Source organism: Sminthopsis crassicaudata, chromosome 2 (assembly GCF_048593235.1).
Source record: "Sminthopsis crassicaudata isolate SCR6 chromosome 2, ASM4859323v1, whole genome shotgun sequence".
Classification (NCBI taxonomy): domain Eukaryota; kingdom Metazoa; phylum Chordata; class Mammalia; order Dasyuromorphia; family Dasyuridae; genus Sminthopsis; species Sminthopsis crassicaudata.
Genome location: NC_133618.1, coordinates 58,864,016 through 58,891,433, shown reverse-complemented (window position 1 = coordinate 58,891,433; position 27,418 = coordinate 58,864,016). Strand labels below are relative to the sequence as shown.

Here is a 27,418-nt window from a genome sequence, read left to right as displayed (position 1 = left end):
GGGCTCCAAGCTGAATCAGACTGAATTCCAAGAAGCCAGACACGGGGGAGAATAAAAGGTGGAAAATGCATTAGATGTGGAGTTTAAAAGCACACATTCCGGTTTTAGCAGAAGTCACTCGCACCCCTTGGACCTCGGTTCCCCTTCTCCCCCGGCCCCGAAAAGGAAAGGAATATCTGACCTCTCACCCTAACCCTAACCGCGCACCTTCTAGTTCTGTTTGATTAAACAAGGGTGAGGGACAAAGGTAAGGATTAGGACACACACACACACATCCGTCCAGGGAAAGGCCTGAAAGGGAAGAATGAGGTTGGAGATGGGCAGGAATTAGCGGAGGAGGGTGGGGACCCTAGGTGGACCTCCCTCCACCCCCAAATGCCCTCCTCAAATACCCGCCGCAAGTTTGGACAGCAGGGAGGAGACTCCGCAGCGAGGTACACTAGGAAGAGTCCCGGACTGGGCAATCAGAAGGCCAGGGTTCGGATCCCACATCGGGCACCGCGGAGCTGTGTGACCTTGGGACAGTCCCTTTCCCTCTCTGAGCCTCAGTTTCTTCACCTGTGCTATGGGGGGATGGTGGAGGGGGCGGTGCGCTAGGCGGTCTCTAAGCTGTCTCTAGATCCCACGAGCCCTGTCCAAGGCGGGCCCGGCCCCGCGGCCCCCCGCGGCCCCCTCGTACCCCGTGGCCCCGACCCCGGCACCTTTGTAGTGGACGCGGAGGTTGCTCTGGGAGAGGCCGATGTAGTTGTACTTGTCCTTGGGGCTCCAGGAGCGGGGCAGCGGCGTCTCGTGCTGGTTGACAGCCGGGTAAAGGCGCTGCAGGCGTCGGGTCAGCTCCTGCTCCCCGGGAGAGGGGAGCCCGCCAGCGCCACTACCGCCCCCGCCACAAGACTCGCCAGCTGGGGGGCTCCCTGCTCCCGGATCCGCCGCCGCTGCCGCCATCTTGGAGGGAGCCGCTATTGTGTCACAGAGAGGCGGGGGGAGAGAAGCACCAGATCCGCCGCGCCCAGCCAATAAGCTGCGCGTCCGCGGAGGGTGTAGGGAAACTGAGTTCGACTTCCGTGTCTACACGCTTGTTTTCTCATCGGAATGACTACATGTCCCACAGTGCCCACGGTTTCGGGGGCGGTCCGAATGCTCTCGGTAGGGCGAACGCGCACGGCTTGCTGGGAGAAGTAGTCCTTGTTTCCAGTTGAAACCCTGTCAAGTGGAGACTTTTGGAGGGTAAAAACTACAATTCCCCATAGAAAAGCAGCTTCGGCCTCTCAGCCTTCGCCACACCCCTACGGCGATAGTCATTCTGTTGCCTTGGAGCGTGTTAATTTGTTTGCTTCTAATTACTACTGTCATCTGTGTGTTAGTGTCTTAGGGAAATCTCCCCCAAGTGGACGTGAGTTCCAGGCGATTACATTTGTCTCTACTACCAAAACAAGGGGCCACAGCTGCCCCTAGTCGGGGACAACGTCCCTGACCTACACTTTACGCCGCGTGACTCAGGCACTATCTCGGCCACCCCAATACGCGAGGGTCTTTTCGAGGCCGTGTTTCCACAGCAACAGACTGTAAACAAATACCAGCTGAGGCTCCGGGAGCTGTGGGCTGCAGGCTGCGGGCGAACGGTTGGCGCCCTAGGAGAGGGACGGGCCTCCGAACTATGGCTCTCCCTCGGCCAAGAGGCGATATTTCCTTCTCCCAAGCAACAGTAAGGTATGGCTTGGATAGAAGCTTGTTCTCTCTTCTCTCTTTCCCCTGGGACAGCTCCAGCCTCGTCTGAGTGAATCCCCCCCCCCCCAAAAAAAGCTGGGCTCGACAGCAGGCTAGCAAAGCTCGTACGTGCCCTGCGAGAGACCGGCTCTCGTTGAGAGAGTGCCCAAGCGCATCAGGATAAAGATCGTAAATAATAATAGCTAACATTGACTCGGCGCTTTAAGGTTTGGTCCTCACTCCCTGAGAGACAGTGCTAGTATTTATCCCCATTTTACAGATGAGGAAACTGAGTTTAAATAATTTGCACAAGTTTACACGGATTTGAACTCTGCTCTTCTTGACTTGAGACCCATCTCTCTCTCCAATGCACCACCTAGTTGCCTCCTTGCAAGCAGACACCAGTTTTGCCGTTCTTTGCACCCCAGTTAGCATAGTGCATGACACAGACTAGGCACTTGAAATAGACTTGAAGCTGAGCCAGGTTAAGTAAGGGACTTGACCAAGATCACGCAGGCAGAAAGTGGCTAAGATGGAAATTTGACTTGGGTTTTCCCGGCTCCAAGTGGACTCCCTGTCTACTACTGACCCCTAGCGGCCACGAGGCATCTTAAGGTTTACAAAGAGCTTCCTCTCAACAGCCCTGAATAGTATTTATACTCTCTACCGTTTTACCCTTCTTCCTATTTCAAGATAATAAAAGTGAGACTTGGAGTTGAAATGATTGTAATTGATGAATGAAAAGGTCTTGGAAGGTAAAAGTTGAAGATAAAGATGAAGACCATGTCAGAGCTTATTCATGGAGGGTTCTCCCCATTGTTTTCATAGACCATATAAAGTACGAAATGCTTTAGGCAAAGTAAGTTCATAATAAATGGTTGTTGAGTTAATAAATACTGATTATATTCCTTACGCTAAAACATAATAAAACCTGGTATCAGATCTGGTCTTAGGTATATACTAACTGTGTGATCTTGAACAAATCAGTCTGTTTGCCTCTATTTTCTTTAAGGGGAAATGGGGATAATAATAGCAGTTTCATCCCAGGGTTGTGGTGAGGATCAAATAAGGTCTTGTTTGTAAAGTGCCTGGTATATAGTAGACACTATAGAAATGCTATTTTTTATTAAGGAGCTCACCATCTAATCGACAAGACAACATACCAACAACTTCGTGCAAACACTAGATCAAGTGGAGAGAACTCCATATGACCTGGGTTCAGATATTGCTCTGATACTATTATTTTGAACTTGGGGATCTTATGTTACCCATGATCCTTGTGATTTCTTAATTGGAAAAAAAAAAACCTAGCCACCGGTATTTGCACTGGTACCGGCTGAATTCCCCTTCTTGAATCCCTCTGGAAAGTGTGAAATGCTGAGAAATGCTATTAGGACCCATTTTCTTGGTAACCCCTCCTTTCAATGAGATTGTGAGTGCTTTAGGAAGTTACCAACTACTAGCTGTAAGGGAACAGTTCTACCTTGTGACCTAAGACAAGGCAAATCCAGAATGGGACGCCATTCTTTAAGCTATTTTGAAATGAACCTTAAGAAATCTTTCCATGGAGGATGAGGTGGTCAGAAGGAGGGATGTTTGCAATTGCATTAACACAATCTGGCTCCAATGGAGACAACCCCACATGGCCAGCAGATAGTAACTACCTATCTTCAGGCTTCTGACGCTGGACCACTGAATGTAGGGGAACAGCACCACCTAGAGGACAGCCATTCATTCATTGATCCCTGAAAGCATGGCAAGTTAGACAGAACTAATGACCTCAGCCCCCCAGGGAGGACAGTCAGAATAGCACTGAGAGTGGCTCCAGTTTTTTGTTTGATTTTAAAGTAATCATTTATTTTTAACATTCTTTCCTTTTTAAATTTTGGATTTTAAATTATCTTCCTCCCTTTCCACCCTTACCTTCTCATTGAAAAGGCAAACAGTATCAATATCTGTAAAATCTATGCAAAATGTTTCCATATTAGCCATGTCACCAAAAAAAAAAAAAAAAGACAAAAATAATAAAGCAAAGAAAATTATACTTCAATTTGCACTTCAAGTTCATAACTTCTCCTTCTGAAAGTAAAAAAATAGCCTTTTTTTTTTCATTATAAGTCATTTGGAATTATCATGGATCATTATATTGATCAGAGTAGCCAAGTCTTTCGCCATTGATCATTGCAACATTGCTGTTACTGTGCACAATGATCCACTGATTCTCCTCACTTCTTGTTTTATTAATTCATTTAGATCTTCCCATGTTTTTTTTTAAATCACCCTCTATAGCACAATAGTATTCCATCACAATCACATTTTTACCACCAGAAAAAGAGCTGCTATAAATATTTTTGCACAAATAGGTCCTTTTCCCTTTTTAAAAATCTCTTTGATATATAGATCTAGTAGTGGTATTGCTGGGCCAAAGAGTATGCAGTTTTATAGTACTTTGGACATAGTTCTAAATTGTTTTTCAGAATGGTTGAAGCAGTTCATGACTCTACCAACAATGTATTATTATTGTTCCTATTTTGCTATATCATCCTCTAGCATTTATCATTTTCCTTTTCTATCATATTAGCCAATCTAATGGATGTAAAGTGGTAGCTCAAAATTGTTTTAATTTGCATTTCTCTAGTAGATGATTTAGAGCACTTTTCATAGCATTATAAGTAGCTTTGCTTTTTTTTTCCTCTTGAAAGCTGCCTGTTCATATCAATTTAAATAAATTTATTTCAGTTCCACATAAATTTGAGAAATGAGACCTTTATCAGATCAACTTAACATAAAAAAATGTATATTACTCTCTTGTCTATGGTACCTTTTAGCAAAATGTATTTTCCCTGTTTATTTTAATTAGGTCTATTTCTGCTTTTGGTTAGTCTGAAATCATGATTACTACCCCTGACCTTTTTTAATCTTCAGCTGAAACATAACAGATTCTGTTTCAGCCCTTTATATTAACTCTACATGTATCTTAATGTTTGTAGTGTGCTTCTTGTAATCAGCATATAGTTAGGACCTTTTTTTTCTAATCCATTCTGCTATCTGCTTCCATTTTATGGGTGAACTCATCCCATTGACATTCATAGTTATGATTACTAACTCTATTTACCTCCATACTATTTTCTTCTTTTATGTTTGAATGACAATTGTCTTTTCATCAAGAGTGCATAAAAATCCTCTATTTCATTAAATATCTATTTTTCCCCTGAAAGATTTTACTCAGTTTTGCTGGGTAGGTGATTCTTGGTTACAATCCTAGTTCCTTTACATTCTAGAATATCATGTTCCAAGCACTAAATCTTGGCAGCCATTAAATCTTGTGTAATCCTGACTATAGTTCCATGAAATATGAATTATTTCTTTTCAGCTACTTGAAATATTTACTCCTTGACCTGAAAGCTCTGCAATTTAGTGGTTATAATCCTGGGAGTTTTGGTTTTGGTAATTTTTTCAGAAGGTAATAGTGGATTAAAAAAAAATCTACTGGATTAAATCAGGGCAGTTTTCCTAAAGAATTTCTTGAAAAAAGAATGTCTAAGCTCTTTTTTAAAATTAGGCTTTCAGAGAGTCCAATACTTTTTAAATGACCATTCCTAGATTTATTTTTCCAGTCAGCAAATTTTTCTATACTTCATGTTTTATTTTTCTTTTCATTCTTTAGGCTTTGTTTTGTTTCTTGACATCTCATACAGTCATTAGATTCCAATTCTAATATTTAAGGAATATTTTTTAATGAAATTTTTATACCACCTTTCAATTCAATATATTATGTTTTTTAAGTGATTGTTTTTCTTCAGCGAATTTTTTGCATCTTTTTTACAAAGCTGTTAATTTCCTTTACATAATTTTCTTGCATTGCTCTCATTTCCTTTCCCAATTTTTTCTCTACCGCTTTTATCTGTTTCTTAACTCTTCCAGGAATTGTTACTAACCTTGAGCCAATTAGCATTTTTTTTGAGGCCAGCCTTGTTGCATTGTTGTTTTTTTCTGAGTTCATGTCTTGTTTCTTGGCCACCATAGTAGATTTTGATGGTCAAGTTTTGATGTTGCTTGCTCATTTTTCTAGACTATTTCTTGGCTCTAAACTTTATGTCAAAGCTTTGCCTACCTGGAGGTGAGGAGGCACTGTGTGCCAAGCTTCAGGCTTTTTAATGCTGCTGTTTTTAGAGCTAGTTTTGGAGATCCACTTCCAAGGTGATATATATTCTGGTCTTTGCCAAGGAAGGGCCCCTGCTTTCTCTAGCCACAAGTGCTAGGACCTCTCTGCCTTGAAACTGAAACTCCAAACTGCATATGCACAATATGCCAATCAGTTGCTGGTCAGCACCAGCTGCCCCAGTGCCAGAAAGGGCATCCTGCAATCTCTTTGTGACCAGTTGTTCAATCCCCTGGCCTGCGGGCTCTGAAAGCTTCGGCAGCCTTCACAGCTGCTTCCTGTTAAACTTGGCCAGCTGCCACTGCAGTGTCAGAAATCTCTCTTTTTCTGACATCCTAAGTTGTCTTAGGCTTGACAAATGATTTACTCTGACCTTGTTGGCTCTGCTTCTCCAAATTTCTGAGGAATAATCAAAATAATCTGAGGAATTATTGTAAAGTTATTTTGAGGGGAATGTTAGAGTTGAGGTGGGTAGCTGCCTGTATCTTGACTTCCTACTTCCTTAAAGCCTCACACTGTTCCGCCTTGGTTTAGACTTCAGGCTGTCTGCAAATCTCTGGCTTCTCTCATTGTTTATTCTCAAGCCATATTTTCGAAAATAGCTTTTGCCATCCTTCTCTATGTCTGCTTTTTCATTGAAATCTCTATGCTCCCTTTGCCACAAAGTCATCAAATGTCAAAAGTATCTATAGATTGAGAATGGGGCCCCAAATCAGGATGACCCTAGTTCAGATCTAGCATAGGCCAGTCACTTAATCTGTCTGCTACCTCCCAAGGCTGTTGTAAAGCTCAAATGAGATATTTGTGAAGTGCCTAGCACACACTAAGTGCTATAGAAATGCTGTTTTTATTAGAGCACTGAGAGGTTAAATAACTTATGTAGGATCATTCAATTAAGGCTTCAACCCAGATCTTGCCAGCTCAGAATTCACACAGCTAGGAAATATTAAGTGTCTCAGGTCTGATTTGAACAGTTCATTTTTTAAAATAGCTTTTACATTTTACAAAACACTTTCCTTATGAACTCTGTGAGTTAGACGGAACAGGGATTAACATACCTATTTTACAGATGAGTAGTAAGAGGTCTAGGGACTGCTTGTAGTCATACAGTTACTTAGGAAGAGGATGATGGCGCAAACCTAGACCTCCCAGACTCCCAATGCCAGCGTGTTTTCTGTGTCCTTTAACAAAAAAACCATTCCCTTCAGCAGCATATCCAGCCCTAGTACTTATCCTGTTCTTCTGTCGTCACTATTAATTTTTTAAAATTGCTTTTTGCTAAGACAATTGGGGTTAAGTGACTTGCCCAGGGTCGCATAGGCAGGAAGTGTTAAGTGTCTGAGATCATATTTGAATTCAGGTCCTCCTGACTTCAGGGCTGGTGCTCTATCCATTGTGCCATCTGGCTGCCCTGGTCACTAAATTTTTTTTTAAGCAATCAGAGTTAAGTGATGTGTCCAGGGTCCCACAGCTAGGAAGGATCCGAGGCCAGATTTGGCAGATCCTCTTGATTTCTGCACTGGTGCTCTAACCACTGCACCACCTGGCTACCCCCATGTACTAGGCACTGTGCCCTGAAAGGCTGTTTACCAAGAGATGACCAGCACTCGTGGTTACAGAGCCAGGAAGAAAGAGACCAAGGACCAAAATACAGATCCTGGGGCTCTGAGCTCTTTCTATGATAGAATCGCCTCTAAAGTTTCATCTAGCTCCCAGACCTCTCATCCTACCATAATTCTTCCTTCGCTGTACCACCGGGGATGGTCCAAGGCTCCAAGAAGGGCTGGAAAGACACACTTTCCTCCCTTCTCCCATCAAAGGCCACCTCCTCATTATGGCCACATCTTCCCACCACGCCCAACTGGTAGATATTTTTTCTTTCTATTTGGAGACTGAAACACTTGGCAGTAAATGACAGAACAGGTTAATGTGAGTGCCTGTCCTGTTGTACTTGCGGCTGGAAGTGCTGGTGGAAAAAAAGGAACGGGTTTGCAGGAAAGGATAAAGAAGGACAAGAAAGCAAGATGGCCCTGACTTGTGGGGTGGAGGCAGGGGAGAGGGTGGGTCTCATTGGTGGGATTGTGTGTCTCCTCAACAAAAGCCCCAGTGACTGGCTCTTGCCCTTCTCACCTTCAGGGAATATCCTACTTTTCCTGCAGTCAGCACAACACCCAGTCCCATCCCAGACGCGAAAACTCTCCATAAACGTAAGATCTTTCAACACCGAAAAACTCCGGTGAGTGTGATTTCCTGTCGGCATCCTTCCACAGACAGCTGACAGCCCGAGGTCCCAAACCAGCATCTCCCTTTCATGTCTGGACCCTGAACTACTCCTTGCCTCCAACTCCATTACCAGAGGAGTCTGTGGAGGAACTCTGGGGAGCCTCCAATGGCAGAGTCTGACCCCAGAGCAAGGGGCAGGCAGCCCCAGGCCCAGGAGGGGACAGGCAGTGCTTTCAGGCAAGGGGAATGAGAGCCAAAGTCTCGGATACTAAAGGCAGCGGAATTTCCCTGAATCTTCTCCCTCCCTGGGCCAAGTGGCACTTGGTGCTCTGTGCCAGGAGCATCCCTGCCCACAGGCCTGTGGGGGGGGGGACAGTCCCCCACAGCCACCCACTCAAAAATACAGACCAAGCCATGGAGCCCAAAGAGCCCAGAGAGCCCCAGGCTGGGCCTTCCACCAGTGAGCTCTCTCTCTCTCATTCTCAGCCGCTTCATTTTTCTGTGGGTGGCCGTCTGTCCTCATGGCCTGCATACGCCAGTGCACAAGCTATCTTACAGAACCGCAAACCCTGCTCAACCACCGACAAAACAGGGTAAGCATGGGGCAGCGGACATACATGGGCACATATGTCCTCGTGCATACACATGTGTGCAGCATCCCTGCCGAGTACACATACACACATGTCAGCATCCCTGCTGAGTGCACATACACACATGCACATGTGTGCAGCATCTCTGCCGAGTGCACACGCACACATGTATAGCATCCCTGCCAAGTGCACATATACATATGCACACATGTACAGCATCCCTGCTGGGTACACATACACACATCATACATGTGCAACATCCCTGCCAAGTGCATATACACACATGCACACATGTACAGCATCCCTGACGAGTGCACATACATACACGCTTGTCAGCATCCCTGCTGAGTGCACATACACACATGTACCCGTGTGCAGCATCCCTGCTGAAGCTCATACTGTACACATATGTACAACATCTCTACTGAAGCACGCAGTGTATTCATGCACATGCATGTATTCGTGTACATGCACATTCATATACACATGTACACACACATACACTCAAAAAAAGGGCCACGATGCGAAGGAGGGGTCCACATGTCGGGACAGATTTTTCCCAAGGTCATCTCAGACTTTCCATTCTCTCTCCCTACTGGGTGCCTGGGGGGAGGGGGTTGTGACCACTTCATCCCAGAGATTCTTTCTAAACACTCTGCACACGAACAGGGCTGACTTCTGGGGGTACTGGAAGGACAGAGAATTGCCCCACATATGAGAAGTAGCCCTTTCCAAAGAGAAAGTTGCTCTAGGTTTCTCTACAATGGAGAACCAGCCTCCTTGCTGCTGTTTTCTGCAGGGCCAGAGACAAGCCCTCTCTCACCGTTGCAAAGCCACGATACCTGGAACAGCTGGAAGATTACCTAAGAAAAGAGTTGCTTCTTCTGGACATGACAAAGGACAATGCTGAGGAGCTCAAACTCCAGGTGTGGCTGCTCTGGTCTGGCCTGGAGCAAAGGGATCCTTGTGGGAGGGGTAACTTCTGGGCCTTAGAAGCAGCAGCCCCTCAAGCTCTCCTGTCTGCCAGGGTCAGCAGTGGTTTAGCTTGGAGTTGACCCCAGGAAAAATCCTACAAATGACTAGCCAGGAAAGTCCAGTCCAATGGTATGGTGCTGGGTGCTGGGTGCAGGGAAGGCAAAACCAAAAGCAATTCTTGCCCTCAGAGAGCTTCCACTCTAGCCATGTAAATAAGCATGGAAGTGATGATCAATTGAGGAGGGAAAGAGTTTTAAATAGGGGGCTTAGAGAGGTCTTCCCAAAGATGTGGCACATGAGCTGAGCTCTGAAGAAAAGATTCTAAGAGGAGATGAATATATTCCATATATGAGGAAACCTGGGAAAAGGTGTGGAGATGGGAAACGAAATACTGGGTTTGAGGAAGGGTAAATTGGCCCATTTGACTGGGTTTTAGAGTTCACAAAGGGAGATAAAGGCTGAGGCCAGATTGGGAAGGACTTACTGCCAAATGAAGGAGTCTGGATCTTAAAAGAACCAAGGACCGGACCTCATGGGAGCAGGAGAGTGAAAGGGCAGGGTCTCTGCTTAAGGAATGTCACCTGTCAGCTGCGTGGAGAATGGATGGAGAGGGGGGAGTTCAGAAGTCCGATTAGGAGGCGATAGTCTAAACAAGAAGTGGCAAGACCATAATCAGGACAGTATTGATAGGAATGGAGATAAGGGGATAGATGAGAGAAGCAATGCCCTCCTTAGGGTGGGATCTCTTCAGGGCCAACAGACCCACTGAGACAAGCACACAGCAACAAGTCTCATTTAGGAGACAGCCGCCTCTTAGGCCATGGTTTGAGTTTCTAGCTGTGACCTTTCTGGACCTTAGTTTCCTGGTCTGTCAGATGGTTACTCTGAGGTCTCCTACAATCGCAGAATTGCACTTCTCTGTGTCCTTTCTTGCCCCTTCGGTTTCCAGAAGCAGCTCCACACTAATCTATATGAGCTGTCTTTAATGTATGCATTTGCTTTCTGATGACAAAGCAGTGTCTTATAGGTCAAAGATGGATAATTCCAATGGGCACAGACCCCAAACACATACAGGTGAAATACTGGTCCAGCATAGTTTAAAAAATGATTAATGGCATTAATATCATCCATGCATCTTACAGAGTCAAGGAAATGCCATGTTTGAAGAGAGAGGAGATAAAAGGAAGCCAAAGGCTGTTAGAAGAAAAGCTGGTAGAGACCATCCCATTCAGACCTCCTCGTTCGGTGAAATGGGGCTAGAGAGGGAAGTCCCTTGCCCAAGGTCTAATCTGAGAAGGATAGGAAAGCCAGAAGAAAGTTTGAGCTCAGGTATAGGGAAGCTTGACAAGAGAGCTCAGAGGCTACCACATGGGTATTGCTCCTGTCCCACCAAACAGAAGGGAGATGAAGGTGCATCCCTTCCTCTGTGGGCATCGAGACAGCAGTGCTCTCAGAGCAGAAATGTTAAAGTGAGCCAGTCTTTGCTTGCTTGTGTTTGGCAAAAGCAGTATCAGTGGCCATGGTGGTTATGGGATTTCTGTTTGTTATCCTGGTCATTTGCCATTCTCTCATCGCCCAGCATGGCCCCAGAGAATGAAAGTAAAGAGGGAAGGTCATTTTCTCAGCCCTCCTGTCAGAGATAGAAATAGCACAGCTGGTCTTTCCCTGACTTTCCCTCCATGCTTTGTTTCTCTCCTTTTTTCACTAGCCTTACAGAGAGATCTTTGAATTCTTTATAGAGGACTTCAAAACCTACAAACCCTTGTTGTCTTCCATAAAGAACGCATATGAAGTCGCACTGGGTAAGTAAGACCTCTGGTGCCAGCCTCCAGCCAGCATGTATGCAGGGAAAGCTCATAACTGCTGCCGCCAGAGGCAAAATGGCCGGGTCCTCCTGTTCTCTGTGGTTCTGTAATTCTTGGAAAGGCCTTTGTAGGGAGTTGAGGGGACCTGCAAACAAATCACCCAAAATCTTTTCAACAGCTAGTCTGACACCCTCTGCTCTTAGGTTCGCAGGGTGGGAACAGCCCGTTGCAACTACCCTGGGTACCTCATAGCTTCAGAATTATTCACAAATTAATTTTCCCAGAACCTTTAACGGAGGGAGTTGGGTTTCATTCCCTCCCTCACAGAAGAACTATTGGAACCACCAGGTATAACCCATTTTGCGCCTTTAATCCTATGCAAATTGCTTAGTGTCTCAGTATTCTAAGAAATGCTGGAGGACAGGGATTCTTAACCTGGATCTATGGACTATGGACATTTTGGTAACTGAAATCCAATATAATTGTATTTTATTTTATGCACTTAAAAACATTATTCTGAGAAGGATTCCATAGGCTTCACAATAGGGGGTTATGAGGTTATCACAGTTTCTGAAGAAGGGTCCCTTTATCTTTGGGAACCCTGTTCGGGATGCCATTTCTTCAGCTAGACAGTGTCAAAGAATCTAAACCTAGAGAAAACCCTGAATACTGTCTAGGCCAACTTCACTTTTTCAGCCCTAGAACATAGAAAATGTTCGGAGAACTACAACTATGAGGATATGTATTGTTCAGTTTTTTTTTTTTATAATAACTGTTTTTTTTATTTTTCAGAATATGTGCAAAGACAGTTTTCAACATTCACCCCTGCAAAATTTTGCATCCCAATTTTCCTCCAGTACTTCCCCCTCTTTTTTCTTCCCTAAATAGAAAGTAATCCAATATAAGTTAAACATGTACAAGTCTTCTAAACATATTTCCACATTTATCATGCTGCGATGTGCTCAATTTCTAATCAGTCTTCTGTTCATACATACAAATGAGCACTGTCTTCTTCCAAATAACTACCTAGAGAAACTTATCCCAGTAATGTGCTCATGGTTTCAAATGCTCTTCATGATGAATTTGGAGTCAGAGGACCTGGGTTAATCCAGCTCTGCTGCTTATTCCCAACAAATCATGTCATCCTTCAGAGCCTTGGTTTCCTAGTCTGTAAAATTAGGGATTTAGATTAAATGAGCCTTAAAATCCTTTTCACCTCTAGATCTTATGATTTAATATCTGGACTCCTCTTTAAGAACAGCTTCCAGAAACAATAAATGAACAATAAAATGAGTTTACTTTTTGGCTCAATATAAAACCTTTATTGCCATTAGGTTTGACTAAAACTAGAATGATCCATTTTGTGCAGTAGTTATCCATGTTCAGCAGAGGTTATATGATCATTTATTAGCAATATTGTTGAGAGGCAGGCAACATGAGCTCTCTAGTCCCTTCCAAATCTCATTCTAATTTTCTAGCCATGCATCTCTCCCTCTCATTCACTCTCCCTATTTCCCATTCTCGCCCTCCTTTCTCTTCTTCCTTCTCATTCTCTATATCTTCCAGTCTCTTTCTCAACATATATATATATATAGCATATATATATATATATATATATATATATATATGCTGAAGCAATTGGGGTTAAGTGATTTTCCCAGGATCACACAGTTTAGAAGTGTTAACTGTCTGAGGTCAGATTTGAACTTAGGTCCTCCTGGACTTAAGGGCTGATGCTCTATGCATTGCACCAACTAGCTGCCCTTCAACATATATTCTTAGGCCTGAATTTCCCTACCTTATTCATCAGACAACACATTGAATAGTTTAACTGTTTCAAAAAAAATCAATCTGCTCTCAAAAGTAAAAAAAAAGTTTTTCTTTTTTTTCTTTTTTTTTTTTTTTATCATTGAGAATATTCCCCCAAAAAAGACACTATAAGCTTTGGAGGCCATTCCCAAAGAAATTCAAATCCAGAGCAATGTTAGTGTCATTGGAATAAACATAAGCCTCCCAAGGGGACTATTTTTGATGGTCAATGCTTGTTTCAATCTTTGTTTTGGTATGTTCATCAAATAAGTCAGTAACTATATATTATATTATATACAGGGTTTCTCAAAGGCTACATCCAGACTCTCTCAGTTCTTTCTCTGAAGGTAGATAGCATTTTTCATCTTGAGTTCTTCAAAATTAGATATTACTGAGAAAAGACAAGCCATTGCTAGTTGATCATTGTATAATATTGCTGCTACTGTTTACGTGTTATCACTTAGTATCATGATATTCATGTTGTAATTTGTATTTTTCTGAAAATATCCTACTTGTCATTTATGATAGCACAATAGAATTCAATCATAACTGTATACCACAATTTGTTCAGCTGTCCCTCAATTTCCAATAATTTGTCACCACAGAGAGAGCTGCTATAAATATTTTTGCACATCCTTTTCCTTTGATCTCTTTGGGATATACACCTGATTGTTAATGCTGGGGCAAAAGGTATGCACAATTTTATGGCTTTCTGTAGATCCTAAAGCTTCTTATACCCACGCTTGGCTTAACATGCTATATGAAGAATGTTGCTGTAAATTTTTCTGGACAGAAGGCTGTATTGCCCCTGCAGTCTTCAGATAGGAAAAATGGCTAGACTCTAGGCAAGTAAACCAAGTGGGATTGTGGAAGAAACACTGGATTAAGACTGAGACATTAGAGTCCATTGTCTCAGTTATTGACTATGTGACCTTAGGCAAGTCACCGGATCCAGATTTCTATGGATTGCTTCCTAATCTATAAAATGGGTTTGGACTAGATTTTAATCCTATAATCTTTTAAACACCTGTTTCCTAGAGTCACCACCAACCAATCTAGCCCTTCTTGAAATGGTTTTTACCCAGACCAGTGTTTAGAGACCTGGATAACTACTCACCAGCAACTACACCCCCCCCACCCCCCACCCCCGCCTGAAGGATTTCCCCCATATTCTCTGACTTTGCTCAGCTCACTTTAGGGAGAAGATTCGGTCTCTGGAGCCACTGAAAGCCATGCTAGTCACTGTTTCTGAAGACTGCAATGAAAAAATCCTGGCTATCAGGGCAGAAGAGAAATATGAAATCAAAATGTTAAAGAAAGAGAAACTTAATTTATTAAAGCTCATTGACAAAAAGAATGAAGAGAAGATCTCTCTGCAGACTCAGGTGGGCTGGAGATAGAATCCCAAATCACTTCCTTCCCTGCTGACAAGAGGAGAGGGTAATTAAAGAGAACCCTGCAACTTAAAGAAATATCTCTTAACTAGGTATATCCAGCCCTACCTGAAAACTTACACTGAAACCTCCCTCTGAGTTTAATCATGGTCTATGGGTCAAGATGAGAAAAATGAGTTCCCCTCAGTTCTCCTTGAGAATCCATCTCCTCTGGATCTCAGAATCAGTTCCATTTCCCCTTCGTCCTTTTCCTCAGTCTTAACTGACATACCTTGTTTTTCCAGTTTTACACAATCGATAAACAGAAGCACCATTAAACTAAAACTTCCTAGATAGACTATGCCCTACTAGCCTCTCATCTGGTCTAGGCAAGGTCAGAAAACTCGTGGCTGCGCCCCCCCCCCCCCCAGTATGGTCCCAAGCTGAGCTTATCTGTCCTGCAGGTGACCAACCTACGGAAAAACTTGGCAGAGGAATATCTTCATTTCCTTAATGAACGAGATGCCCGAAAGATCCTTATTGCAGATCTTAATGAGCTTCGATATCAGAGAGAGGACATGTCTCTTGCCCAGTCTCCAGGTAGATAATGCAGTTTTTAAGCCTCTTTCTGGTTTCCTTCTTGGGTATAGTCAGAAACAAAAGGAGGCATCAGTGTTGTTCTATAAGGTCTTTTGCCTAAAAGTCTGTAGTAGAAAATACCAAGGAATAGTGGTGATTTCTACATCAACAAGAGCAGGAATGAATAAAGATGGACAGATGAAATGGTGAAGCAGAGGCTACTGTGATCATCTCAGTTCTGCTTGAGTCAACAGAGTATAAAGGAAAGATCAGTAGATTGGAGCCCAGTCACCTAGGTCCCAATCCTGATTTTTCACCTCTTTCTAATCACTTAATACCTCTGAGCCTTAAACTTGGATAAAGAGAGAAAACTGGATGAGATCTTTCCTTCTTTGTGTACTTTTTTATATACTAATCACATTCTACTTTGTACCATAGTTACTTGTAGTAGCTTTTGTCCCCTACTATAGGCTAGGTTTGAGGTGAACAGTATACCATATCGCCTCAAGTAGGACAAAACCTGGCACAAAGTTAGGGATTCAGTGAAATGGAACAGCTCCGTGGCTGGAGTCACCGAAAGCTGCATTGAGAGAAAAGGAAGGGTTTTAGATTTTTGCTGTAACTTAAAGAGACAAGCCTGGGACATTAATGGGGCTCATTATCTTTCAAGATGTGTCCAGAGAAGATCCTGTAAAGTTAACCCTCGCTTTGAAGATGGCTCGTCAAGACCTCACCAGAACTCAGATGGAACTGAATACGATGAAGGCAAATTTTGGGGATGTTGTCCCCAGAAGGGACTTTGAAATGCAGGAGAAAAAAAACAAGGCATTATTGGAAATGGTGAGGCTATTTCCTTCACTGTGGAACTGGATATGGTGGGGAAGAGGGGGGTTTTATTATGTGATTCAGAACTAGAATGAACTTTAGCTATGATCTAGGCTGATAATCTCATTTGACAGATCATGAAACTGAGGCCAGAGAGCTAGGTGGTACAGGAGACAGAGCACTGATCCTGCAGTAAGACCCAAGTCTAGTCCTAAATTCAAACACTCACCAGCTGTGTGACCCTGGGCAAGTCACTTAGTCTGACTCAATTTCCTTATCTGTAAAATGTGGATAACACTAGTACCTATTTCCAAATACAGTGAAGATGAAATGATATTGTTTGTAATTTAGTATCTTATTTTCCCCCAGTTATAAGTAAAGAAACAATTTTTATAAATAGCTATTTATTTTTCAAAACACATGCAAAGATAGTTTTCAACATTCACTCTTGCAAAACCTTATGTTCCAAATTTTTCTCTCTCCTTTCCCTTCCCCCCCCAAGACAGCAAGTAATCCAATATAGGTTAAACATGTGCAATTCTTCTATACATATTTCCACATTTATCATGTTGCACAAGAAAAATCTGATCAAAAATGTTGTGATCCACATTTAGTCCCCATAAGCCTCTGTCTGGCTGCAGATGATTCTCTTCATCACAAAACCATTAGCATTGGGCCTGAATCATCTCATTATTGAAAAAAGCCACATCCATCAGAATTGTTCACTGCAGAGTCATTATCTTGCTGTGAACAATGTTCTCTTGGTTCTACTCAGTTCACTCAGCATCAGTTTATCTAAATCAATCTAGGCCTTTCTGAAATCATCCTCCTGATTTTTTCTTATAGAACAATAATAGTCTATTACATTCATATACCATTATTTAGCCATTCTTCAACTGATGGATATCTACTCACTTTCCAGTTCCTTGCCACAACAAAAAGGACTGCTATAAACATTTTTGTACACGTGCAAATCTTTTTTTTATGATCTCTTTGGGATACAGACCCAATAGAGACACCGCTGAATCAAAGGATAAGCCCAGTTTGATAGCCTTTTGGGCATAGTTTCAAATTGCACTTCAGAATGGTTGGATCGGTTCACAATTTTGCCAACAATATAGTAGTGAATAAAGATAATTTTTAATGTTTTTTAAAACAACTTTTGAGTTCCAGATTATTTCCTTTTATTCCACCCGCATTGAGAATGCAAGCAATTTGACATAGGTTATACATGTATGGTAATGCAAAACATTTCCATAATAATCATGTTGTGAAAGAAAAGGGATCAAAAAACTCTCAAGAAAAAGTTTTTTAAAAAATATTCTTCAGGCTGTATTCAGACATCATCAGTTCTTTCTCTGTATATGAATAGCAATTTTCATCTTAAATTCCTCAGAGTTATCTTGGATCATCATTTTGCTAAGAATAATTATATCTATCACAGCTGATCATCTTAAATAATTTTATCATTGACAGATGAACATCTTAGACTATTGCTTACTTCGTACATAGTACTTGGAAGTATTTCCAGGTTCTTCTGAGAGTATCCTGCTCATCATTTCTTATACACATGGTATTCCATCACAATCACATACCACAATGTATTCAGTTGTTCCCCAATGGATGGGCATCCCCTCAATTTCCAATATGTAGGTCCTTTTCTTTTTTGGGATATAGATTTAGTAATAGAATTGCTAGTCAAAGATACCCTTTAGCATGGTTTTATAGTCCTTTGGGCTCCAAATTGCTGCATAGAATGATTGAATCTGTTTCCAACTTCACCAACTGTAGATTGTCTTTTTTTCCCACATTCCCTCCAACATTTATCATAAAATGACATATTTATAAATTTAGCACTTATAAACCCCAAAGGACTATATACTAGTTATTACTATTATTTCAAGGTCACTAAGAATTCAGGAAGTCCTCAGAGGTCCTTTTGACTCAAAAACTAGTGCTTTTTCCACAATAACACTGAATTGTCCTTCCTTAGGGGCCTCTAGTGAGTTTAACCTGAGCTGGGCATGTCTTCCAGACGGAGAATTTAAAAACTGACTATGATGAGATACGGAAGGAGTATGACACACTGCTACAGGTTCATATGACAATTGTCAAAGATAGGGATGAATTCTACACTGAGTTACAGGAGATACAACGAACATCCACTCCCAGGCCTGATTGGACCAAGTGTGAAGGTAGCCAGCAGATGGGGAGAGGGGTAGTGCTTGGGCCAAGACCCAAAGTCCAAGCTACAGCATTACCTTTTGCTCCTCTAATGTAGGGTTTGGTGGACTGAGGAGGAAGATCCTCCAGAGTAGAACAGCCTGGGGACTTAGTTTGATGAGTCATCAGCAGGCCATGGCAATAAGGTCTTGGGCTACAATAACAAAAAACATGCTAAAAAAAAAAAAATCAGGGAGATCTTCAGAGTCCAGAGTCATTGGTCAACCACATCTGGCACTCTGTGTTCAGAATATCATTATTTAGAATAACCCGGAGCTCATTCAGAACAGGGTAATCAACATGATAGGGGAGACTACAAATGACCTAAAGCATGTTTAACCTGGAAAAAATAAGGCTTGGGGACAGGAGATGGGACATGGTAATTCTTTTTCAGTATTAAACTTAGGTTGTTTGGCCTTAGGGCTTAGACCTTGAAGCAGTGAAAATTGTAAATAGCAAAATTCCACCGGAGAATAATGATCCAGAAGTTGAATCTACTTTCTTAGAAGGTAGTGGGTGGAAAAGGAGGTAATGGGTGTTTCCACCTCTGGAAGCTTACAAGCAGAAGCTGAAAGATTACTTGTTAAGGAAAATGTAGATGAAATTTTTGTTTGGTTATGGCTAGATTAGGTGGACACCTACAATTCTGATTCTAGAAGCAATTTTTTCTTATCTACTTGGTCCCTAGGCTCATCAGCCTCCAGCTTTTTCCCTTGCTTTTTCTCTCATAGGTGTGATATCGGGGGGACAAGAACGCTGGCGCTATTTATCTCAAGGGAAAAGCAGCGACCAGCTTGTTGATGTGCTGCTAGAAGAGATTGGTGCAGGACTTCTCCGAGAAAGAGAAACTTTTCAGGGCCTGGTACGACCTTTCCCTGGAATTGGCCAACACATTTATCCCCTGCCCCCCAAGTTCTTTGAGGGGCAATTCCTGATTTTGCTTCTCTGGAAGTACCATTTACACCCTGTGGCTTAGGGAAGGCTTTCAAATCCTAGTCAAAATTGGCCCAAGCTCAGCAAGTTGGCACATAATCGGTGCTTAGTAAATAACTTATTATTTTTGCTAAGACAATTGGGGTTAAGTGACTTGTCCAGGGTCACACAGCTAGGAAAGGTGAAGTGTCTGAGGTCAGATTTGAACTCAGGTCCTTCTGACTTCAGGGCTGGTGCTCTATCCACCACGCCATCTAGCTGCCCCAATAACTGTTAAATTTAATAACAACACATTGGCTCAGAAACTCCAAGGTTAGTAGAAATATATCCCCTTTTTCAGGGCTCAACTGAAGACATACCTGAATTCCTTCGGACTGAAGGGTTTGTCCGAAACAAAAAGTTAAGCAAAAAGGAAGTGGTGGACATCATCAAAGATGTCTGGAAAGAGCGGATGGCCGAAGAACAGGTCTTCAAGCTAATTGTGGTTGGCAGGAGGGCAAACTGGGAGGAAAGTGGGCAGGTGGTGCTAATACTTCAACAGTCAGATAGGACTGGGAGGTAGAAAGGGGCCCTCACTCTTCTAGCCAGGGAATAGAGAGATAAAGGGAATTAGCCTTTACAAATTCTGCAAGATTCCCCCAGTAGTAAGGGTGGTGGGGACCGTGCAGATGTGGGCTTTTTTTGGAAAGTGGTATGAGTTCATCAAAAATGAGAGAAAAATTCTTTGGCCTTTAGGAAATCAGAATTCTTAAGGGGTTCAATGGCTCAAGACAAATGAAGCAGGCTTGGTAGCTATCCCACCAGCTCCCTGACCACTTGACCTCCAACCTTACCCCTTCATTTAATTTTTTTAGGCAGTTGGGATAGTGTTCTATCCATTGCACCATCTAGCTGCCCCCACCCCTTCATTTCTTTGCAGAAAGAGAAAACTTCCACCTTGGGCCAGTTTTTCCTCAGCTACCTGCAAAAACGCTTTGGGGAGGCCTCTGCCATGGACTGGTCCTACACTATTTTTGAAAACGTCAGACTCTTTCACTCCAATGAGGTCATGAAACAGTTCCATGATATCTTGACAGGACTGGTGAGTTTAACCCTAACACCCTAGAAAGAGAATCTACTTTGAAGTTGAACAAGCAGAAGAGAGAAAAGCATATAAGATCAATGAATCCTAATTTCAGACCTGGGAAAAAATCTTTGAAATTATCTAACATTACTCTAATGTGGATAGAAAAAGCAAACCTGAGTTTCCATCCTAATCTTGATACTTGATGATCGCCATTGATGATGCAGGGCAAGTTCCTTGACCCAACCTGGGTTTCTGTTGGCTTCTCTGTAAAATGTGGTGTGGCCCAGTGGGCATAGAACTGTGTACAGGATCAGAGCCCTTTCTCAGGGGACTTGTCTTGTTCTCCAAGTTACTTCCCCTCAGATTCCCAAACATAAAAGATGTATACTGGACTAAATGACTTCTAAGGAACCTTTCAGATCTGATCTATGGGAAAATGAGCTAATGTCCTCTACAGAATTCCCTTCCATGAAATCTTCTGAGTCCGCACCCACAGGAGCGTGGTCACTCCTGGGCAGCCTGCACAACACCCCTTTTTCTTCTCCTTCCTACCTCTTTCCTTTGTCTGTAGGCCCTTAGGGGTTTGGAAGGAGAGTTCTACTGCCCCTCTGGGATTTGCTTTTTCCCTAGGCAGGCTTCTGTAGGCCAGCAGCAGTGTGAATCACCCCCAATTCCCAAAATCACAGATCAGGCTTTTCTCTCCAGGTAAATGAAAACGTATTCCTTGACCAGAAAGAGCTCGAATCTTCTCTGCTGAAGGAGTTGACCACTGCTGACAGCCAGAATGAAGGAAGCCTCACCCTAGATCAGTTCAGGTTGGAAAGGCCAGAATCTTAGCAGCCTCCAAATAGTTCCCCCCACCCAATTCTTCCATGCCCTAGAGCAGTCAGGATTGGGGCTTAGGAACACCATGAGACAAACTCATGGAGGAAGCCTTTTCAGTTTTTGGTTCAGCATCCTATCTGACACCTAATACTGATCCCCTTGGGGATATTGGCTGATTTGAACTGATCCTCCACTGGTTTGAGAGCTTTACAGGAAGAGGAAGCATTGAGCAGACCATGTGTTAACACTTTCTGCTCTCAGAATACCTTGGGAATGCTGCCAAATCTCATTTAAACTCTTAAGTAAATTAGTAAGAGCATATCTGACCCATTCCTTCCACACTATCACTATGGACAGTCCCACTCCATTTGTTCCATACAGTTACTGTCACCCTTCATCTACAATCATCGGATGCTTGTTTGTTGTATTAAAATTAGCCCTTGGATTGGTTTCTTTCCCACTTCTTGGTAACTCTTACTCTACAGCACAGTGCTCAAGACCACCTTCCCCCTCAAGACAGAGGAACAGATTCAAGAGTTGTTGGATATGGCCAAGGACCCATTAGAGGAGTTTGATATCATTTACTACCGACTCTTGTTTGCTGAGGTAACTACCCCTTGGCTTTTGCCATTGTCCCATCCTTCATGAGATCAATCCAGCCAGGGCTATAGCTCAGCCCCATGCCACCAGGTTTGAAACACTGTCCCTGGGTTATGTAGGCTGATTTTGTAAACTGAACTCCAGCAGTAAAATCGATGGGCCCAGAAAGAAAGTGAAGCTTGGTTAAACATTGAGGAAGGACTGTTTACTCAATAGGAGCCTTCCTCCAAGTCTAAAGAGAAAAGATAGATGAATTCTCATTCTCAGTCTCCCTCATCCTAAACTTAACTGTAGGAGTCCTCCTTACATAGAATGAGTGATTTCTTCTAGTCTACATACAGCATTCCCTCATCTACAGTGGATGGCATAGACACAGACCCAGAACTGTTTCACTAAGTCCTAATAGGGTCTATGACCTTTCCCAGGATGAAATGGGTGTTTCGGGGCCCTTTGTCCATAAACTGTGGAACCAGGCCCAAAGTGAGAAGCAGGCCTATCTACTGGACTTGGAGACAGAACTTGGAGCTAACAAGTGAGTATTCTCTTGATCCAAACTAACACTTCCCCATTTCCTTTTTGCTACTCTTCATCCAGAAAAAGCAAAGTTTTAACAGTTCTCATTTATATATAAGCATTTTAGGGTTTGTAAAATGCTTTTCTCATAGGGGCCCTATGACATGAATAATGCAAACAGAATCTCCATTTAATGGATGAGGAAACATTCAGAGATGTGACGTGCCTGTGGTCACAATCCTAGGGCCAGAACCAGAATGGAAATCCTGTGTTCTCCACTTTGTTAAATTTTCCAGATTTTTCCTTTCACAGATACCTCTCCCCTCCCTTCCCCACCCTTAACTTTGTATCTGATTAGGTGGCAACAAGGATATTGTTCTAGACTCAGAATCAGGAACATCCAAGTTCACATCTTGCCTAAGACATTTATTCTTTTTTTTTTTATATATATATATATATATATATATATATATATATATATATATATATATATATATATATATATATTTTATAATATTATCCCTTGTATTCATTTTTCCAAATTACCCCCCCCCTCTACTCCCTCCCCCCGACGACAGGCAATCCCATACATTTTACATGTGTTACAATATAGTCTAGGTACAATACATGTGTGTGAATATCATTTTCTTGTTGCACAATAAACATTAGAATCCGAAGGTACATGTAACCTGGGCAGACAGATATTAGTGCTAACAATTTACATTCCCCTCCCAGTGTTTCTTCTCTGGGTGTAGCTACCTCTGTCCATCATTGATCAACTGGAAGTGAGTTGGATCTTCTTTATGTTGAAGATTTCCACTTCCATCAGAATACATCCTCATACAGTATTGTTGTTGAAGTGTACAGTGATCTTCTGGTTCTGCTCATTTCACTCAGCATCAGTTGATTTAAGTCTCTCCAGGCCTCTCTATATTCCTCCTGCTGGTCATTTCTTACCGAGCAATAATATTCCATAACCTTCATATACCACAATTTACCAAACCATTCTCCAACTGATGGACATCCATTCATCTTCCAGTTTCTAGCTACAACAAAAAGAGCTGCCACAAACATTTTGGCACATATATGTTTCTTTCCGCTCTTTAGTATTTCTTTGGGATATAATCCCAGTAGTAGCGCTGCTGGGTCAAAGGGTATGCACAGTTTGATAACTTTTTGGGCATAATTCCAGATTGCTCTCCAGAATGGCTGGATTCTTTCACAACTCCACCAGCAATGTATTAGTGTCCCTGTAAGGGCCCTTTAAATGGGTGCCACAGTGCATCAGGAGATTGCGGCCCGGAAGTAATTTCTGTGGATATTAGGACTGCCCTTGGGCGGGATCCTGGCCATATTGAGATAGTTTCGTAATGGGTGACTCTCTCGCTGATTGGCTGTGTGTGTGACCTCACAGGCCCTATGTAAGCCCACTGCAGGCAGCAACCGCCCTCTTTAACCTCTTGCTGTTCACCCTGGCTCCCCAGCCTGGGTGGCCAAGCCAAGATGGGTAGCCAAAAGAGGTAAGGGTTTTGGTAGTGAACACATGGGTCTTCTGACCAGGTGTTCACCAGGGAACCAACAAGTCAGGGCATCAGTTAGGGCATTATGTGAGTAGGTATAATAAAGGCTTTTAAGATTACACGTGGTTGTTCTTGAGTGCGCTACCGGTTATTAAGCTATAGATTCAAGAGATTGTGGCCAGAGACCTTAGAAGGCCTCAGAGGAGGCGAGCCGGGTAGAGCTCACACTGCAAAGGACAGTGGTCAAAGGTACTCTGGTGGGTCTAGGACAGACTAGTAATTGTAACTGCCAGGAGAGCACGTTACATGTCCCAATTTCCCCACATCCCCTCCAACATTTGTCATTATTTGTTCCTGTCATCTTAGCCAATCTGACAGGTGTGCAGTGGTATCTCAGAGTGGTCTTAATTTGCATTTCTCTGATCAGTAGTGATTTGGAACACTCATGTGAGTGGATATAGTTTCAATTTCTTCCTCTGAGAATTGTCTGTTCATATCCTTTGACCATTTATCAATTGGAGAATGGTTCGGTTTCTTATAAATTAGGGTCAGTTCTCTATATATTTTGGAAATGAGACCTTTGTCAGAACCTTTGTTTTTAAAAATATTTTCCCAATTTGTTACTTCCCTTCTAATCTTGTTTGCATTAGTATTATTTGTACAGAAACTTTTTAGTTTGATGTAATCAAAATCTTCTATTTTGTGATCAATAATGATCTCTAGTTCTCCTCTGGTCATAAATTCCTTCCTCCTCCACAAGTCTGAGAGGTAGATTATCCTCTGTTCCTCTAATCTATTTATTATCTCCCTCTTTATGCCTAAATCATGGACCCATTTTGATCTTATCTTGGTATATGGTGTTAAGTGTGGATCCATATCTAATTTCTGCCATACTAATTTCCAGTTTTCCCAACAGTTTTTTCCGAATAATGAATTTTTATCCCTAATGTTGGAATCTTTGGGTTTGTCAAAGATTAGATTGCTATAGATGTACCCTTTTTTGTCCTTTGTATCTAATCTGTTCCACTGATCTACCGGTCTATTTCTTAGCCAATACCAAATGGTTTTGGTGACTGCTGCTATATAATATAGCTTTAGATCAGGTACACTTAGACCACCTTCCTCTGAGTTTTTTTTCATTAGTTCCCTTGCAATTCTTGACCTTTTATTCTTCCATATGAATTTTGTTGTTATTTTTTCTAGGTCATTAAAATAGTTTCTTGGGAGTCTGATTGGTATAGCACTAAATAAATAGATTAGTTTGGGGAGTATTGTCATCTTTATTATATTCACTCGGCCTATCCAAGAGCACTGAATGTCTTTCCAATTATTTAAATCTGATTTTATTTTTGTGGCAAGTGTTTTGTAATTTTTCTCATATAATTCCTGACTTTTCTTTGGTAGATGGATTCCCAAATATTTTATACTCTCAACATTTGTTTGGAATGGAATTTCTCTTTGTATCTCTTGCTGTTGCATTTTGTTAGTGATATATAAAAATGCCGAGGATTTATGTGGATTTATTTTGTATCCTGCCACTTTGCTGAAATTTTGAATTATTTCTAGTAGCTTTTTAGCAGAGTCTTTGGGGTTCTCTAAGTATACCATCATGTCATCTGCAAAAAGTGATAGTTTGATTTCCTCATTTCCTACTCTAATTCCTTGAATCTCTTTCTCAGCTCTTATTGCCGAGGCTAGCGTTTCTAGTACTATATTGAATAGTAATGGTGATAGTGGGCAACCTTGTTTCACTCCTGATCTTACTGGGAAAGGTTGCAGTTTATTTCTATTGCATATTATGCTTACTGACGGTCTTAAATATATACTCCTGATTATTCTAAGGAATAATCCATTTATTCCTATACTCTCAAGAGTTTTTAGTAGGAATGGATGTTGGATTTTGTCAAATGCTTTTTCTGCATCTATTGAGATGATCATATGGTTCTTATTAATTTGATTATTAATATGGTCAATTATATTAATAGTTTTCCTAATATTAAACCAGCCCTGCATTCCTGGAATAAATCCTACTTGATCATAGTGTATTATCTTGGAGATGATTTTCTGAACTAAGACATTTATTCTGATGTGACCCCAGATAAGTTACCTAAATTAACTCTTATTGAGTCTTAGTTTGCTCCTCTATAAAAATGATAATACCTACCTTGCAGGGCTGCTGTGAGAACCCCATGAGAAATTCTCCTTAAAGCACTACATTTATGGTAGCTATAATTAAAAGATTGTCAGCTCCCTGAGGAAAGAGCCCTTATCAGCCTTTTGATCTTTGCATGGTACTTTCCACAAGCTGTTTGACAAATGTTTCCTATTAAATTCTGATTTCAAGTCCCATTCACTCTTGCCTTCATTACTGGGCCACTGCTTGTTCAGAATATAAAGTACCCTTGGGCAAGTCAGGCTCTTGGAAGGCTGTAACCTGAACTCATAGCCCTGAGTATGCCATATAGTACCTGATATAGGGTCTTGCAGAATCTGTGTCCCCTAGGCCTGCTCTCCCTACTGTCTTGGGGGAGAGGCAAGAAATGCCACATCCTCCCCATGGAGTTTTCACCTCCCAGTGACCATCTGATGGGGCAGTACTTGGTGAGGGCTGGAATGCAGGGAGAACTGCTGAGACCTAACTCTTTTTTTTGGGATAGATTGGCGGAGATAACCCCAGGACAGCTGCGCCAGGCCCTGACTTCCATTGACCCCTCTTTGGATGAGCAAACCCTGGACAACTATGTGAGCCAGGCCTTCAAAACCCCTATAGCAGAACTGGATGCAAACACCCTCGAAGAATTAGAGGTCCTGCTAGCCCGCTTAAAAACTGGAACTATCAAGAGGATGGGCCCTCGAGAGCTTGAGCCTAGTTCCTAGACTGTTTTCTAGCCAACCAAATGAAAACTCCACCCTTGTCCAAGGAAGCAGGGGCAGAAGTCAAAAGCCACTCCAAACCACAGCTTTCTTCCCTTCCTCCACCCCCATTACAAAAGCAGATTCTTTAATTTTGAAAACAAATATATCATTTGTAAGAATTTGAGTTGTCTACGTGGTGTGCAGAGGGAGAAAAGGAGAAAGAAATAAGAATGACTGCAAGGAAAACTGAGTACCAAAGTGGGAAGACCTGGATTTGAAGTTCTAAAGATCTATATCTGAATCTTGATTCAGGCCAACAATCCAACAAGCACTTTCTTCCTATGGGCCATGGGCTAGGTCCTGACTGGAGAGACAGGGACAAAACTCACAGTCCCCACCCTCACAATCCTCAGCTTATTAGGGAACATACTATGTATAAATAGAAGAATGTTGGAGCAAAAAAAAAAAAAAAAAAGAAAGAAAGAAAGAAAGAAAAGGCTCCCAGAAAGACAGGGGCAGAGTTTACTGTCCTATAGTCAGAATCATATGGAGGAACACCGAGTTGGGAAATGATCATTTAAAAACAAAAACAGCGGCTTGGCTGGAGTTCAAGCCAGAAGAAAGAGAACTTGAGATTTCTTATGTATACAAAAGGGAGTCCCTGAAGGTTTTACAGCACAGGAATGGTCGGGGTCACACCAGTGCATTAGGAAGGCCAAAGAGCCAGGTAGAAGTCTGCCTATGGGCAGGAGGCCAGCAGAGAGGTTGGACTGATCACTAAGCTCCCAGTTCTAAGGTTCTATAATCATATTGCTTAATCATTCTCCCTGACTATTC

The 27,418-nt window shown here is 42.3% G+C and overlaps 2 protein-coding genes across 6 annotated transcripts in view; one reads left to right on the top strand and one right to left on the bottom strand.

Moving 5' to 3' along the window:
- Positions 1–969, bottom strand: part of RANBP10 (RAN binding protein 10) — a 139,324-nt gene extending 138,355 nt beyond the window's left edge. For 3 of the 4 annotated variants that reach the window (XR_012485878.1, XM_074286412.1, XM_074286413.1), the window contains exon 1: positions 702–962. Coding sequence is in view for 2 of the 4 variants with exons in the window: in XM_074286412.1 (XP_074142513.1) it covers positions 702–942 (241 nt within the window). In the remaining 2 variants the exon portion in view is untranslated. Of the gene's footprint in view, positions 1–701 lie in introns of all 4 variants that reach the window. The other variant, XM_074286420.1, reaches the window with a different exon arrangement.
- TSNAXIP1 (translin associated factor X interacting protein 1) lies at positions 905–26,760 on the top strand. 2 transcript variants are annotated; one of them, XM_074286410.1, is made up of 16 exons: positions 905–1,707; positions 8,003–8,102; positions 8,576–8,682; positions 9,479–9,605; positions 11,363–11,456; positions 14,457–14,653; positions 15,106–15,241; positions 15,891–16,060; positions 18,081–18,240; positions 19,000–19,130; positions 19,542–19,667; positions 20,121–20,282; positions 20,973–21,082; positions 21,578–21,698; positions 22,118–22,224; positions 26,383–26,760. In XM_074286410.1, the coding sequence occupies exons 1-16, from the start codon at positions 1,655–1,657 to the stop codon at positions 26,600–26,602; spliced, it is 2,121 nt and encodes a 706-aa protein (XP_074142511.1). In that variant the 5' UTR covers positions 905–1,654; the 3' UTR covers positions 26,603–26,760. The 2 variants fall into 2 exon arrangements, with proteins under 2 accessions (XP_074142511.1, XP_074142512.1); XM_074286411.1 differs by lacking the exons at positions 18,081–18,240; positions 19,000–19,130.
- Positions 26,761–27,418: the final 658 nt, after the last annotated feature.